The sequence below is a fragment of the Stegostoma tigrinum genome, chromosome 12 (genome assembly GCF_030684315.1).
Source record: "Stegostoma tigrinum isolate sSteTig4 chromosome 12, sSteTig4.hap1, whole genome shotgun sequence".
NCBI classification, from domain to species: Eukaryota; Metazoa; Chordata; class Chondrichthyes; order Orectolobiformes; family Stegostomatidae; genus Stegostoma; species Stegostoma tigrinum.
In genome coordinates, this window is record NC_081365.1 from 29333873 (window position 1) to 29350602 (window position 16730).

The 16730-nt window shown below is 43.2% G+C and overlaps 1 protein-coding gene across 20 annotated transcripts in view; it reads right to left on the reverse strand.

The window, feature by feature from the left end:
* LOC125457120 (target of Nesh-SH3) overlaps positions 1-16730 on the reverse strand; it is a 313067-nt gene that overhangs the window by 76579 nt on the left and 219758 nt on the right. For all 20 annotated transcript variants that reach the window (XM_048540862.2, XM_048540869.2, XM_048540866.2 and 17 more), the window contains one exon: positions 16523-16603. In XM_048540862.2, the coding sequence (XP_048396819.2) occupies positions 16523-16603 (81 nt within the window). The remainder of the gene's footprint in view (positions 1-16522; positions 16604-16730) is intronic.

Sequence of the window (16730 nt, forward strand, 5' to 3'; positions counted from 1 at the left end):
CTTCAGTAATTCTAACACTAATGTTGTTAGGATGTTAATAGAAATTAATCTCAAAATATTACTTAGTGTCTACATAAACAGTTAGAAATCCAAAACCTATGCAGCAGTCTGAACTCAGTCCTACTATAACATAATCGCTAGCCACAAAAGTTTGTATGACTTGGCTTTAGGTGTGATGAAGTAATGGAGGGAGTGGCAGGTTTTCAGAGGGTAATGGAAATACCTAGGAAACAGCTAAATGACTCTGTGTTAGCGACCTGATTTATTTGGCTCCACATCTATAAAACTAACTAAATCACATTCTTAGTTACATATTGCTGCCTTATTATTTCAAACATTACTGCATGGTTCAATATATCAACGCAAAGTCAACAACAAGCCTAAAAGTAATTCTCTGCTCTAAATATGTTTTAGTACACACGGACCTCTAGATGAAATGATTGGGTACTTAAACAGCAGTAATCCTTTTTTGTGTTTTCAGTGTTGTTTTTGTCCATGATCTTCCTGTTTGGAAATGAAAGCCTACCACTTTTAGCAACAGTTGCACCCAGGTGAAGATGCTAGATTGTGCAATAAGTGAAATGAAGCATTGTCTGAACAGTCTGAACAGGCAATCTTAAAAGAAAAATTCATTTTACTGGAAGTGCTATTTCTGTATTGCTCATGCTGGCCAATCTTAAGTTCATCCTAAGTAAGAACATATTTAAAAATTACGGATTTATGTAGTTGGGCCATATTCCGAATAGGAACGGCATGGAGCAGCTTAAAGTGAAAGTAGTCGATGTGAATTAACGAAGATCAGGATATCAGTACATCAATCAAGAATGCTGTTTTCAACTGTGAGGGCCTTAATCATATCGCAGCAAACTTTCTTCAAGGATGACATCCATGGTTTTCTCTGTTTGAGTCCATCTGTGTAGTTTACTACGCACTGTCTTTGGCTCAACGCATCTGCTTTTCCAAGATAATAAAATGTGAGGCTGGATGAACACAGCAGGCCAAGCAGCATCTCAGGAGCACAAAAGCTGACGTTTCGGGCCTAGACCCTTCATCAGAGAGGGGGGTGGGGAGAGGGAGCTGGAATAAATAGGGAGAGAGGGGGAGGCGGACCGAAGATGGAGAGTAAAGAAGATAGGTGCAGAGAGTATATGTGGGGAGGTAGGGAGGGGATAGGTCAGTCCAGGGAAGATGGACAGGTCAAGGAGGTGGGATGAGGTTAGTAGGTAGGAAATGGAGGTGCGGCTTGGGGTGGGAGGAAGGGATGGGTGAGAGGAACAACAGGTTAGGGAGGCAGAGACAGGCTGGACTGGTTTTGGGATGCAGTGGGTGGAGGGGAAGAGCTGGGCTGGTTTTTGGATGCGGTGGGGCAAGGGGAGATTTTGAAACTGGTGAAGTCCACATTGATACCATATGGCTGCAGGGTTCCCAAGCGGAATATGAGTTGCTGTTCCTGCAACCTTCGGGTGGCATCATTGTGGCACTGCAGGAGGCCCATGATGGACATGTCATCTAAAGAATGGGAGGGGGAGTTGAAATGGTTTGCGACTGGGAGGTGCAGTTGTTTGTTGCGAACTGAGCGGAGGTGTTCTGCAAAGCGGTCCCCAAGCCTCCGCTTGGTTTTCCCCAATGTAGGAGGAAGCCACACCGGGTACAATGGATACAGTATGCCACATTGGCAGATGTGCAGGTGAACCTCTGCTTAATGTGGAAAGTCATCTTGGGGCCTGGGATAGGGGTGAGGGAGGTGGTGTGGGGGCAAGTGTAGCATTTCCTGCAGTTGCAGGGGAGGGTGCCAGGTGTGGTGGGGGTGGAGGGCAGTGTGGAGCGAACAAGGGAGTCACGGAGAGAGTGGTCTCTCCGGAAAGCAGACAAGGGTGGGGATGGAAAACTGTCTTGGGTGGTGGGGTCGGATTGTAGATGGCGGAAGTGTCGGAGGATGATGCGTTGTATGCAGAGGTTGGTGGGTGGTATGAGAGAACGAGGGGGATCCTCTTCGGGCGGTCGTGGCGGGGGCGGGCTGTGACGGATGTGTTGCAGGAAATGCGGGAGACGCCGTCAAGGGAGTTCTCAACCACTGTGGGGAGAAAGTTGCAGTCCTTGAAGAACTTGGACATCTGGGATGTGCGGGAGTGGAATGCCTCATCGTGGGGGCAGTTGCGGTGGAGGCGGAGGAATTGGGAGTAGGGGATGGAATTTTTGCAGGCGGGTGGGTGGAAGGAGGTGTATTCTAGGTAGCTGTGGGAGTTGGTAGGCTTGAAATGGACATCAGTTACAAGCTGGTTGCCTGAGATGGAGACTGAGAAGTCCAGGAAGGTGAGGGATGTGTTGGAGATGGCCCGGGTGAACTTGAGGTTGGGGTGGAAGGTGTTGTTGAAGTGGATGAACTGTTCGAGCTCCTCTGGGGAGCAAGAGGCGGCGCCGATACAGTCATCAATGTAACGGAGGAAGAGGTGGGGTTTGGGGCCTGTGTATGTGCGGAAGAGGGACTGTTCCACGTAACCTACAAAGAGGCAGGCATAGCTGGGGCCCATGCGGGTACCCATGGCCACACCCTTTGTCTGTAGGAAGTGGGAGGAATCGAAAGAGAAGTTGTTGAGGGTGAGGACAAGTTCGGCTAGGCGGATGAGGGTGTCAGTGGAGGGGGACTGGTCGGGCCTGCGGGACAGGAAGAAGCAGAGGGCCTTGAGGCCATCTGCATGCGGAATACGGGTGTATAGGGACTGGACGTCCATGGTGAAAATGAGGTGTTGGGTTCCAGGGAATTGGAAGTTCTAGAGGAGGTGGAGGGCGTGGGTGGTGTCACGGACGTAGGTAAGGAGTTCCTGGACCAAAGGGGAGAAAATGGAGTCCAGATAGGTGGAGATGAGTTCGGTGTGGCAGGAACAGGCTGAGACAATGGCTCAACCAGGGCAGGCAGGTGTGTGGATTTTGGGAAGGAGATAGGGCCGTGCGGGGTTGGGGAATAATAAGCTTGGAGGCTCTGGGTGGGAGGTCCCCTGAGGTGATGAGGTCATGAATGGTGTTGGAGATGATGGTTTGGTGCTCGGGGGTGGGGTCACGATCAAGGGGGCCGTGGGAGGTGGTGTCGGAGAGACCACTCACTCCGTGACTCCCTTGTTCGCTCCACACTGCCCTCCAACCCCACCACACCCGGCACCTTCCCCTGCAACCGCAGGAAGTGCTACACTTGCCCCCACACCTCCTCCCTCACCCCTATCCCAGGCCCCAAGATGACTTTCCGTTTTAAGCAAAGCTTCACCTGCACATCTGCCAACGTGGTATACTGCATCCATTGTACCCGGTGTGGCTTCCTCTACATTGGGGAAACCAAGTGGAGGCTTGGGGACCGCTTTGCAGAACACCTCCGCTCAGTTCGCAATAAACAACTGCACCTCCCAGTCGCAAACCATTTCCACTCCCCCTCCCATTCTCTAGATGACATGTCCATCATGGGCCTCCTGCAGTGCCACAATGATGCTACCCGAAGGTTGCAGGAACAGCAACTCATATTCCGCTTGGGAACCCTGTAGTCCAATGGTATCAATGTGGACTTCACCAGCTTCAAAATCTCCCCTTCCCCCACTGCATCCCAAAACCAGCACAGCCGGTCTCTGCCTCCCTAACCTGTTCTTTCTCTCACCCATCTCTTCCTCCCACCCCAAGCCGCACCTCCATTTCCTACCTACTAACCTCATCCCACCTCCTTGACCTGTCCGTCTTCCCTGGACTGACCTATCCCCTCCCTACCTCCCCACCTATACTCTCTCCACCTATCTTCTTTACTCTCCATCTTCGGTCCGCCTCCCCCTCTCTCCCTATTTATTCCAGAACTCTCACCCTATCCCCCTCTCTGAAGAAGTGTCTAGGCCCGAAACGTCAGCTTTTGTGGTCCCGAGATGCTGCTTGGCCTGTTGTGTTCATCCAGCTGCACACTTTATTATCTTGGATTCTCCAGCATCTGCAGTTCCCATTATTATCTCTCGCATCTGCTTTTCCTGCTCTCTCAACCAACGGACTTAACTCCCTGATCCGGTCATGATCTTGTTTGTCCTTATTTAAGTGCTCATGGAGGTATGAACCTGGCAGTTTGTGTAAAATTTTGTGTTGGTATTGAATTGAGGGAAAACCATCAAAAGCAAACGGGCTGAAGACGGCACAGCTAACATCATGATAGGACCTTCACTGATTATGAGCTTCAGGCTTAGCCTGAGAGGTAAAATCCAATGTGATGCAGTTTCTTTGCTCTTCAAAACATCAATAAAATGCAAACTGAAAACATGCTCAAAAACCAGGTATCAGTGGAGCAAGATGACATGAAAGAGCAAGAGAGGGACATAAAGCTTAAGTGGAATATCTGCAATTGAGTAAGAAAAGTGTATTACATTGGAAACAGGACCAGGAGTGGGCAAGTAGGTGTTTTGAACCTGCTCTGCAATTCAAGGTGATCATGGCTGATCGTTCAATTCTGAACCCTGCACCTATTTTTCTTCCCTTATACTCTTTGATCCCTTCATCCTCAACAACTATATCTTACTCCATCTTGAAAATACTCAATGTTGTGGCTTTGGCCACTTTTTTTGGCTGCGAATTCCACAGACTATGCACTCTCTAGGTGCAGAAATTTCTTCTCATTTCAGTTCTAAATGGCCAATCTCATATCCTTAAACTGTGATTCTTCATTTTAGATTCCCCAGGTGTCAGGAAATGCTTCCTTCATTTACTCTGTCTATTCCTATTAGAATAGTATAGGCTTCTGTAAGTTTTATTTGGTTCATTCATAGGATATGGGTGTCACTGGCTGACCAGCATATATTGCCTGTCCATAGTTGTCCTTCAGAAGGTGGTGGTGAGCTGCCCTCTTGAATCACTTCAGTCCACCTCCTGGGGTGGACCCACAATACCATTGGGGGGGGGATTTCCAAGATTGCGACTCAACAACTGTGAAGGAATAGTGATATATTTCCAAGTTAGGAGGGGAAAGTGCAGGTGGTGTTGATACCATGTATTGGCTGCCCTTCTCCTCCTTTACAGAAGTGGTCATGAGTTTAGAAGGTGCTTTCTGAGGATCTTGTAAAAAGTACACACTGCTGCTACTGAATGTCGATGGTAGAGGAAGTGGATGTTTGAAATACCCCCTTATTTTTCTGAATTCTAGTGTATACAGTCCCAACAGATCCAGTCTCTCTTTATACATCAGAGATGACAATGTGTGGAGCTGGATGAACACAGCAGGCCAAGTAGCATCTTAGGAGCACAAAATCTGACGTTTCGGGAAGGGTCTAGGCCCTCAAAATTTTTGATAACCTTCTTCACTATCAATGACACCTCCTAATTTGTATCATCCACAAACTTATTAATTGTGCCTTGTACATTCACATCTAGATCATTTTTTGTAAATAACAAATAACAAAGGTCCCAGTGCCAACCCCTGTGGCACATCACCAGTCAAAGGCCTCCAGTCCCTGAGAAACAAACTTCAACCATCAGCTTTGCTTCCTTTCATTGAGCCAATTTTGAATTCAATTAAAAACCAGAAGAACTGCGGATGCTGTAAATCAGAACAAAAACAAAATTGCTGGAAAAGATCAGCAGGTCTGGCAGCATCTGTGAAGGAGAAAACAGAGTTAAAGTTTCAGATCTGGTGACCCTTCCTCAGAAGCTGAGTTTTTCCAGCAACTTTGTTTCTGAATCCAATTAGCTGGCTTTCCCTGGATCCTATTTGACCTAACTTTCACGACTTTCCTGTAATGTGGGATCTTGTCAAACAGTTTACTGAAGTCCAGGTAGACAACATTCACTGCCCTACCCTCATCCATCATTTTTATTCCCTCTTTGAAAACTCAAAGATTTGCCAGACATGACTTTCCATTCAAAAACCCATGCTGACTATCCCTAATCAGACCTGTTGGTGTATCCTGTACCTCAGCATCCCTTCCAATAACTTGCCTACCACTGATGTCAGGCTCACTGCCTGTAGTTCCCTGGTTTGGCTTTGCTGCCTTTCTTAAACAATGATACAACATTATCCGTAATAATGGGAACTGCAGATGTTGGAGAATCCAAGATAACAAAGTGTGGAGCTGGATGAACACAGCAGGCCAAGCAGCATCTCAGGAGCACAAAAGCTGACGTTTCGGGCCTAGATCCTTCATCAGAGAGGCCCTTCATCTGATGAAGCGTCTAGGCCCGAAACATCAGCTTTTGTGCTCCTGAGATGTTGCTTGGCCTGCTGTGTTCATCCAGCTCCACACTTTGTTATCCTATAGAACATTACCCACCCTCCAATCTTCTGGAACTTCACCAGTGGCAAAGGATGAAGCAAAAATGGAACTTCACCAGTGGCAAAGGATGAAACTGTGTTCATCCAGCTCCACACTTTGTTATCTCGGATTCTCCAGCATCTGCAGTTCCCATTATCTCTTTATACATCAGTCCTGTCATCTCAGGATGCCATTCGGTAAAATGTGTGGGAATGGAGTGGGGAAGAATGTGTGCACGTGTGTGTGTGGTGTGTGTGCGTGCGTGCGTGCGTGCGTGCGTGTGTGTGTGTGTGTGTGTAGTGCAAGTTGGCTGGATATATTTGTGGAAGTTTCATTGGTTGACAATTTCCTCCAATTTCCTTGTCTCTATACCCCCTAATTGTCCATTATCATGAAACATGCACTCCTATAGCAATTAGTAATGAACACTCTTCATTGCTTGCCTAAGTTTTACTACTGATCAACAAAGGTGTTAAAAGATAATTCTTTTTTAACATCCGAAAGATTTCTCTCCAAGGTTTGCTCCTGGTCTTGGAGATTAATATTCAATTCTGGGTCCTCCCAGATAATTCTCTAGGGGTGACAACCACATGACTTGAGTACAATATAAATAATAACAAACTCTAATTTATAGTTTTTCTGTTTCAAATACCTTCAGGGCTATGAAAAATAATTTACAGTTTTGATTTTGGGCAGTTTATGGCATATCTAAAAATAATATTTTTTATGGCTTTGAAAGTCGATTATTATGGTATTAAGTCTCTGAGTGTTAACTGAATAAACAGCGACTGAAAAATTATTTGTTGGGCCAAATATGTAAATCGTTTTGGCAGCATTAGAGATCCCAGAGAGTGTTGAGTTTGCTGATATGAGCATGCTCAGAATTTTTTTCTTTTTATTAATTCACTTGTGGGACATGGGCATTACTGGCTAGCCCAGGTTCAAGGCCCACCTGATCCAGAGTTGTGCAATAATACCTCTGAACAGGTTGATTAGGAAAACAGGGTAAATAATTTAAAAGAAAACAAGCAGTGAGGGGCTCTTGCACAACAGTGGTGGAATCCCTACTTCTGAGCCAGCAAGAGTGGGTTCAAGTCCCTTCTGCTCCAGAGGTACGTAATAATGCCTCCGAACAGATTGTTTAGAAAATATTTAAGACAACCTATTTCATCTTGCGAGGTGCTGTTCTGCTTTGTTGAATACTGTAAATAAACTCATGTGGAAGACTGACCAGCTTCTGCTTCTTCTTTTGCCATATAAGCACATATCACATTAACAGTGATAAAGGTACCAAGGTAACTTGGGAGGGCAATCATGAAGGAGAAGGCGGCATTGGGGAGGCAGAAGAAATAGTACTGATATTAAAATGAGGTGAGTGCAATTGTGGAAGATTTCATAGTCAAAGGCTAGACAATCTTTGTATACACCTGGAGCCTCAAAGTCTATGCTGCCTCCTGGTGAGAGTCACAAGACAAGCAAAATAGTTGTGGTTCAAGGCCAATCATTTTATTCCCAGGATATTGATGCAAGAGTTCCTTGGGCAGGCACCTCTGCCAATTTCACAATGTCCTTCCCTCGATCCCAATTCCCGCTATCCCAATTCCCAAGATCAGAAATATGATGTTTGCTGATGATTGCACAATGCTCAGCTTCATTCACAATTCCTCAAATAGTGAAGAAGTCATACCTACTTGCATCAAGACGTAGGGTGTGTCCAGAATACAACTATCAAGAAACATTGACATTATGTAAGTACCTGACAACAATCTTCTCTAACAAGAGCAAGCCTAATGACTCCTGTGTCATCCAGTACTGACATTCTGGGAACATTGTTACCCCGTAGTGTTTAGGGGTGTGTGGGTTATAGGGGGTGGGTCTGGGTGGGATGCTTCAAGGGGCAGAGAGGAGTTGTTGGGCTGAAGGGCCTGTTTCCACACTGTAGGGGATCTAATCTAATCTGAAACTCATCAGGATGTTCACTTAAATGCCATTTTTACTTGACGAGATCAGAGGCTGGGTATTCTGTGGCAAATGGCTCACTGTTTTACTCGCCAAAGTCTTTCAACTCCCTAAGGCACAAGTCTGAAGCATAATGGAATCATCTCACTTAGGGTCGAGGGAATTAGGATCGAGGGAATTAGGATCGAGGGAATTAGGATCGAGGGAATTAGGATCGAGGGAATTAGGATCGAGGGAATTAGGATCGAGGGAATTAGGATCGAGGGAATTAGGGTTGTGAAATTGACAGAGGTGCCTGCCCAAGGAACTCTTGCATCAATATCCTGGGAAAAAAATGATTGGCCTTGAACCACAACTATTTTGCTTGTCTTGTGACTCTCACCAGGAGGCAGCATAGACTTTGAGGCTTCAGATGTATACAAAGATTGTCTAGCCTTTGACTATGAAATCTTCCACAGTCTGGAGCATAATGGAATCATCTCACTTGCCTGAATACTACTGGATAGGTAGATGGTTGCAGCAACACAAATGAAGTGACACTATTCTGGACAAAGCAGTCCTCTCTATCAGTTCAGGCAGCATCAGAGGAGCAGGAAAGCTGACGTTTCGGATCTAGACCCAGAAGGGTCCAGACCAAAAACATCAGCTTTCCTGCTCCTCTGATGATGCCTGGCCTGCTGTGTTCATCTGGCTCTACACCTTGTTGTCTCAGACTCCAACATCGGCAGTTCCTACTATCTCTCAATCCGTTCTCTGCCCAACAGCCTACACACGCACTGGCATGCCATTTCTCACCCACAGGATGCATTGTAGCAGCTCATCAGGGTTTATTAAGAATCACAAAAACACAGCCTCCACCACCTTGAGAAAAAGTACCAAGTCGTTGGCAACAACATATAACAGGCTCTATTGAAATGACACATCCCAGATTGGGGCATGTATTGTTATTCACTTACTATCGCTGCATCAAAACCCTGACACTTTCTAATGCAAATGTGTGACCACCTTCACCACAGGGCCTGCACCAATCACACAGAAGACCCAGCTACCAGGAATGGATAGTCAATGTTGCCTCAACACCCACATCAAAAGAATGATCTTTTAAAAGCAGAAGGTGTTAAGAAAACAAGGGATTATTTCTCCAATACATTCATATACAGTACTTTTTAAATTCAGTTTCAATAGCTTTGTTGCTTCATGACTGCTTAGCTATATTTACAAAGATCTTTCAGGCTCTTACGAGTTTTCCTTGTCACTATAGTTGGATTTTAAGGCTACCACTGCAATGCCTAGCAACTTCAGTTAAAATTGATTCACGACAAGGCTTAAACTAATGTGAGATCTGTGTATAATAATTCAACAGCCCCATAACAGAAATTGATTTATTCATGCATATGAAATAGGAGTTTCTGAATGAAGTCATTGCATTGTTGGAACGATCATCTTAAGATATTTAAATTTCTGAAGCCTTTGTTCACAGAGCCATAGAATTCCTCCACTGTGGAAGCAGACCATTCAGCCCATTGAGTCGTCACCACCCTTCCAAACAGCATCTCACCCAGACCCACCCCCTACCCCGTTCCTGTAACCCTGCATTTCCCGTGGCTAGCTCACCTAGCCTACACATCCCAGGGCAATACGGGCAACTTGGCATGACCAATCCACCTGGCCTGCACATCTTTGGACTGTGGGCGGAAACCAGAACACCCAGAGGAGACCCATGTAGACACAGGGATGATGTGCAAACTCCACATACAGACATTCACCAGAGGCTGGAATCAAACAAAGGTCCGGGCACTTTGAGGCACTGAAATGCTACTTTTAGATTCACACTATCTAAACAGTACAACTCTTCACTTGAAATGTTAAATTGGTTACGCAAATATGAATTCTCTGACAGTACGGACAAATTTTCACACATCTGTTTCTAAGTATAGTTTGTAGTTTGTTCTAAGTCAGCAGGGAGCAAAAACCAAAAACAGATGTCATTAGCAACTGAAACACTGATCTCTGCTCTTCACCTCTGACTTCCAACTCACTATTGAGTACATTGTTTAACAAGTATGTTTTACACATCAACAACGGTGGCATCTTACGTGGATAGTAGGAAAGATCTTTAGTCTCTGAGGTAGGCCTCTACCAAAAGCTTGCCTTGGGTAGTTGTTGAGAAAACTATTATAGCCTTATAGCATTATCCTAGCCTTGTTGGGTTGGAAATGAATCTGCAACCAGTTCTAGCTTGTTTTGTCTTCTGACTCACACTTGCATGTAATAGGATATATTGTGTCAAAAAAAAAACACCCTGTCCTTTTCAAACTGAGTTTAATATTTGATTAATAGGCTCCTCCATGGAAAATTACTGTGTTTTCGAAAAACATTGCAAAAAATATTTAATTGGTTTGAAATAACAATTTCAACTTTTGTACCACACAAACAGTAAACATGATTTCTCTCTCTCTCTAAGGCATGACTCAGATAAACAAAAAATTAAATGATAATAATTACTCGCAAAGTGATAATGCAATAAATGATAATGTAGTTAATGTATCCTGATATTAAATCAGAGCTAATCACTATTCCTGCCAAAACTTGGTTTGATAAAAATATCCTCCAAAGTGGTGGCCCAGCTCCTAAAACTAAGCAGAAATAGACTGTTTATTGACCTCTAAGTCAGAGTGTCAGCTATTCATAAATCTCTAGATTCTTCTTTTGGGAGGTATTTAGTTTTGCATTTGAAAGATTCTGGCCTAACACAATTCCCTGTACTTGTCTTTGTTCTACAATCTTTTAATACACTTTTTTGGCAAGTGTCTATCAGGCTCACTCTTGACCGCTTCAATCCACAATTCAACACCTGCAAACATCTTCAATAAACACCTTCTAAATTTCTAATACGCTTTATGTGCAATAAAGCTTCCTGGTTTCACTCCTAAATAGTTTGGTTGTATTTTTAAGTTACACCACCTTGCTCTGAATTCCTTTAAAGAGAAAAACTGATTTGCCACATCTACCTGATCAAATCAGTTTTGGTCAAGTTCAGTTCAGTCAACTTTCCAACTTATCCGTGTTATTTAAGACTTTAAGGCATTCTTCTGCACTGCACTCCCCTCCAAAGACAACATTTTTCTTGAAGTTCTGCACTCAAACAAAATATTACTCCAGGTTGATCTGATACATTACTTTTAATTCCAAACCACTTATTATAAAGGCTAACAATTCCATCTTAACAGTTTGTGTACATGGGTAGACCAAACCTATGGCCTCAACTGCAGCTCCTAGTCACTCATTAAGAAACATCTCAAATTGTCTTTCTCAATAAACACGCAGATTGCTCGCAAAGACCGCTGACATAAACATTGTTAATGAGGCCTGAAGCTCAGATCTCGGCTGCCCTCTGGCCTCCCACTGGGTCATTAGATATTTGTATTGCATTGATTCTGGGCCTGAGTTCAGCTCTGATGAATTCCTGTCCCAAGAGGCATCACAAAACACGCACCAAACTTTTAAAAAAAACCCTTTCCATCAGTGGTAGAATATTTAAATAACCACAAAAAAGTAATCTTTGAAAAGTTTGCATTAAAATCCGTACATCACCAGTTCAGAATTTAACAGAACGGCCACTTTGTACCATAAGCTTTATTTTATCAAAAGGCTCCACCACCAAAGCAATCCGGATAACATAAAAGCCAAGAGATTACATCACTGGTTATTATTCAAGAATGGGATTTTTGGTATGCACTCTAAATTCAACATTATGCCATTTACACAGATGTCTTCAATTTTACCACTAACACATTAATACATACATATAGACCAAAATATGAAAGATTAAATGTCATTGAATGAGTGACAATTAAAAAAATAAAGAACAGTTAGTCTCCCTTTCTTGTTTGCAATTTGTTCCCAATAACCGAGATTTGGAAATCCATAACTGCTCATTTCAGATGATGAATGTCCAGCTCAGTACAGCAGGGAGTGTAATACTCATTTCTGTTTCTTGATTTTAATTCCCCCACAAATCATTATGATCAGAAGCAATACTCAGGCACTGATTGGTTTTAAGCTAACAGACAATAATTCAAGAATTCTGTTTTAATGCTCTAGATTAGATTATTGGCACAATTGCCAGAATACCAGTTCTTCCCACTCAGCTGAACCAGTGAACAAATATTCCAGTTTGAGATTAACTTGAAAAATTCTTTGTAAGCTCCTGGTCTTGTCAATGCTTCTGGTAAGGCACCTAATAAAGTTTAAAGGAAAAAGTGGTGCGCTACTGCAAGATTTAAATGCATTAGTTTTGTTTTGGATATTAATTTGAGGAACTTTACAAGATATCTCAATGGCCAGCGGCAGGATATAAAGTTTAATGTTTTCAGGAATGGCAGTCCAAGTACTGCTGTTCCAAGGGAGACGGAGAAAGAGAGTTCAATCTGTGATTGAATAGAGAAGGCTTGCAAAAGATACAGGTACAATACAAGGAAATGGTTAGGGCACTCCATGTAAACACAGAACTCAAAGTAACAATTCTCAAGCATAAAACGCTTAATAATTGTACCTGCCTAGACAATGCAAACAGGGGTAACCATAACTTCAAAAAATGCATGGGACTAATGTCATGAAGGGCTGGCCATTACTATCATAGAAATTATTGCAGGCACATTTAAAGCCTTAGCTTTCACTATCAAAGGATCTTCACTTACAGGTATTTCTAATAAACCTCTTCAGAGATGTTATTATACACCTCTGGAATAGATGGGACTTGAACCCGGAGCTCTGCACTTAGAGCTTCTGTTGTATTCACATAGTAAAAGCTTCAGTTGTTAAGATAACAAGGTGTAGAACTCAGCAGGCCAAGCAGCATCAGAGGAACAGGAAAGCTGACATTCCGGAAAAAGGGTCCAGACCTGAAACATCAGCTTTCCTGCTCGGCCTGCTCTGTTCATCCAGCTCTACACCTTGTCATCTCAGATTGTCAAGCATCAGCAGTTCCTACTATCTCTAAGTTGTTAAGTTAATGTGGTTTTAGTGTCATTACCTGCATTAAGGGACTCAAGCTGATTCTTGGATAATACTTTCTACTTTGGATTATACTTTCTACTTTGGATTATACTTGGATTATATTTCTTTCATTGTTCTTAAAGCAAACTCAACTGTGACCCTTCTTGTGAATTGGCTTTTACGGGAGAGGGGGAAGAGGTGTGGACAGGCAGTGTCAGAGAGGAGGAAGTGCACATTCTTACTGGTTGTCAAGATTTAAGATCAGAGGCTTAGCTATGGTTAAGAAGGATGGCAATGCTACATGTAAAATAAAAGCCAAAAAGAATGGCACATGCTGGAAATCAGAAACGAAAGCAGAAATTTCTGGAAAAGCACAGCAGGTCTGGCAGCATCTGAGAAGAGAAATCAGAGTTAACATTTTGGATTCAGTGACCCTTCCTCAGAACTGATGGTAGCTAGGAAAATGTTAGTCATTATGCAGAAAATAGGGTGGCATGAGGGGTTAAGCAGTAAGCACAGGAGGAGAATATTGCACCAGTCAAAATCACAAAATTTGTCATATTGACTTCCAATCAGGATGTTTCATTGATGTGGGACACATGAAGATGGGATAGGTTCATTCTGCAGGTGTGGGTATCATTAGTCAGGCTGGTATTCATTGTCTATTTCTGCTTTCAGGTTTGGGACATGCTGTTGAAGAAATTTTGGCTGCATCCAGTAGGTTCTACACACAATAGACACAACATGCAGGTTGTAGACTTTTATGTCATGAGATAAGGCATCAAACTGGCTGCTTTGTCCCAGTGATAATGACATTGCAGCTGCACCACAGGCAAGTGCAGGCTGTTTCATTCCACTCGTATGTTGGAGAATTTTTAATGGAAGGAGGAGTTTAGGGAGGACCAGTCATTAGAGAAGAGAGAGGCGAGGTGAGCGAGTACCCCACATCCTGACACCCACTGTCTCCTCCATACTTTTCTTCTTGGCCATTTCAGATCTCTATTTTAGCTCACTTTGCCTCTCTTCTCTAATGACCAGTCCTCCCTAAACTTACTCACCTTGCCTCTCTCTTCCCCAATGACCAGAGATGCAAAAAGGCAGTAGAAAATAAGCTTCTCAAAGCATGAGAAAGTGTTAAAACAATAAGCAGAGAAACCAAGCTATGAAGTGGTAATAAGTGGCTTAATTCTGTGGCCTGCAGTCAGCATTACAGTGAAGCAGATTGGCAAGAGTGGCCTACAGTCACCATTACCATGAAGCAGGTGGGGAACAGTGACTTGCAGTCAATATCACAGTGAGGCAGACTGAGGAGAGGAAAGAAGTTACTCCACCCCTTCCAAACTCCATGACTTTTCCCCTAGAAACAAGACGTGGGCTCATCAAACCTCACACAATTTCAAGACAGTTGGAAAGCAGGGAAGTATAGATGTAGTAGGTAGGGACTGGTCGAGTCAAATGAGTTAAAATAAAAACATCACTGGAAAGGCAAGATATGAGAGCAAAGAATCCAACATGAGCCAAGGAGGAAAATGTATAATCATGAGCTAGGAAACAGAAACTGATTTGAGCTGCTCTGTCACCATTGTCTAACCATGGCCCAACAGACTACTTTAAGGACCCTTTCCGAAAAAGCCATTGATTTTGAATGTGTCTTTGCTGACACATTAATCCATTCCTGGTGCACTGCTGTCAACTGTGGAATACAGGAGCAAGATTATATCATTGAATCTACTCCCCGATCCAATCAGATTAAATCTATTTGCTACCCTTTGCTCCACATCCAAATATACCCCTACCTAACAAAAGTCTAATCAAACCCAAATTTGAAAATGCCAGTTATCCCAGCAAGAAGAATGCCCACACAAAAGTAGAAGCAAATTAGAAGTAAAACTGCAGTTGAAGTGGGAAATTTCTTAGAGATAATAATTAATATCCATATTTCACATAACTGTGGTCATATTGGCTCCAGTGATAAATCTGGCCATCAAATTTGTCATTTACAAACACATATTGAATCTTTCTTTGTCCTTTCAGGAAGTGTGCCTTGCAGAGGCAGAAACTTTGATTCTAATGACAGCAATCTAATTTCACCACACTTGAGACAATTATTTCATTTTTAAAAAACCGTGAGCAGTTTCTCACTTCTTAAAATATAAAGAGTGCTTTGTTAAGAAGTTGCAATCAAATCTTAACATGTAATCAGCAGTAACACTGGTCATTTATGCAGCAGCAGACTCTCACCTTATAAGGATGCACAAGTTTAAATATAGCTGCTACTCACAATGAAACGCACTATTATTATTCATTGGAATAAATCCATACCACTTCTTGCCTGTAAAGATAACTTACGCCATCTCACCAGAAACACAATACACACAGTAGGACAGCATGTGACGAAAGTTCAAGTATCTCACTATGATCTCAGAATATACATGAACACTGGGACTGAAGGGCATTTGCATTCTTCTCACCAGCTGCTGACTTCTTTCATCCTGGCAGGAAGGATGCAGTAGAGAATGCAATTGGGCCTTGATTACATATCTGATGAACATTTATGTGGTAGGCTTTCATCCAAATTCATCACATTCGCCTCCAAATCCAGCAACATCATAGATCAGAGAACAGCAGCAAAGGAGTTGGAAATGGTGCTGTTCTAATTTAATTCATTGCTCCATAGAAAGGAAAGCTACCATTCCCCTCAGGACCTGGCATGAAGGCTGAATGCACTTGCTGACCTAAATTACAGGAGTTGGATATGAAGGCGTTCGGTGCTGCTGGGCACTATAGAGCAGTTGTCAGCAGGGTAAGATAGGGAATCTCTCAGTCTCCTGCTGGACTGCAGTAAATGGCCTGGATGGAGTTTCAAGGTTCTCACCAGAGCAGAAAGATGACTGAGCCTGGTGGGCTGTGATTTTCCTTGAGCTCTATGAAAGGCTATGACGCTACTCCTGACGCTTAAAAAGGAAAGTTTTTATTCATCTCTTCAACATCTGCAGCAGTTACTGAACTGCTTCACTCTCAGCCTGGAAGAACTTCATTAGGATTAGAAACATAGAAAGTAGTAGCAGGATTAGGCTGTTCAGCCCTTCCAGCCTGCTTCACCATTCAATATGATCACTTTAGGGAAGGAAACTGCCATCCTTACTTGGTCTGGCCTACACGTGACTTCAGATCCACAGCAATGTGGTTGACTCTGAACTGCTCGCTGCACAATTAGGGGTGGGCAAGAAAGGCTGGCCTAATTATCCGTGAATGACTTTTAAAACCCTGAGTTATAATCTAGTGAGAACATCATTCACCAATACCTGTAAACTTCTGCTTGGTATCAGGTTTCTGCACACGCTTTGTGGTGATAACGGGGGATCTCTCTGATGGAGGATCAGATTCTGTAAGTGAGAACAAACAAAAACAAAAATGTGACTGTTAAAAAGGTATCTCATAAGGCTTTTAAAATAATTGTGGTATGAAAAATAGAACAAAAAATTAGATCGTATCCTAATTTGGAAAAATTAT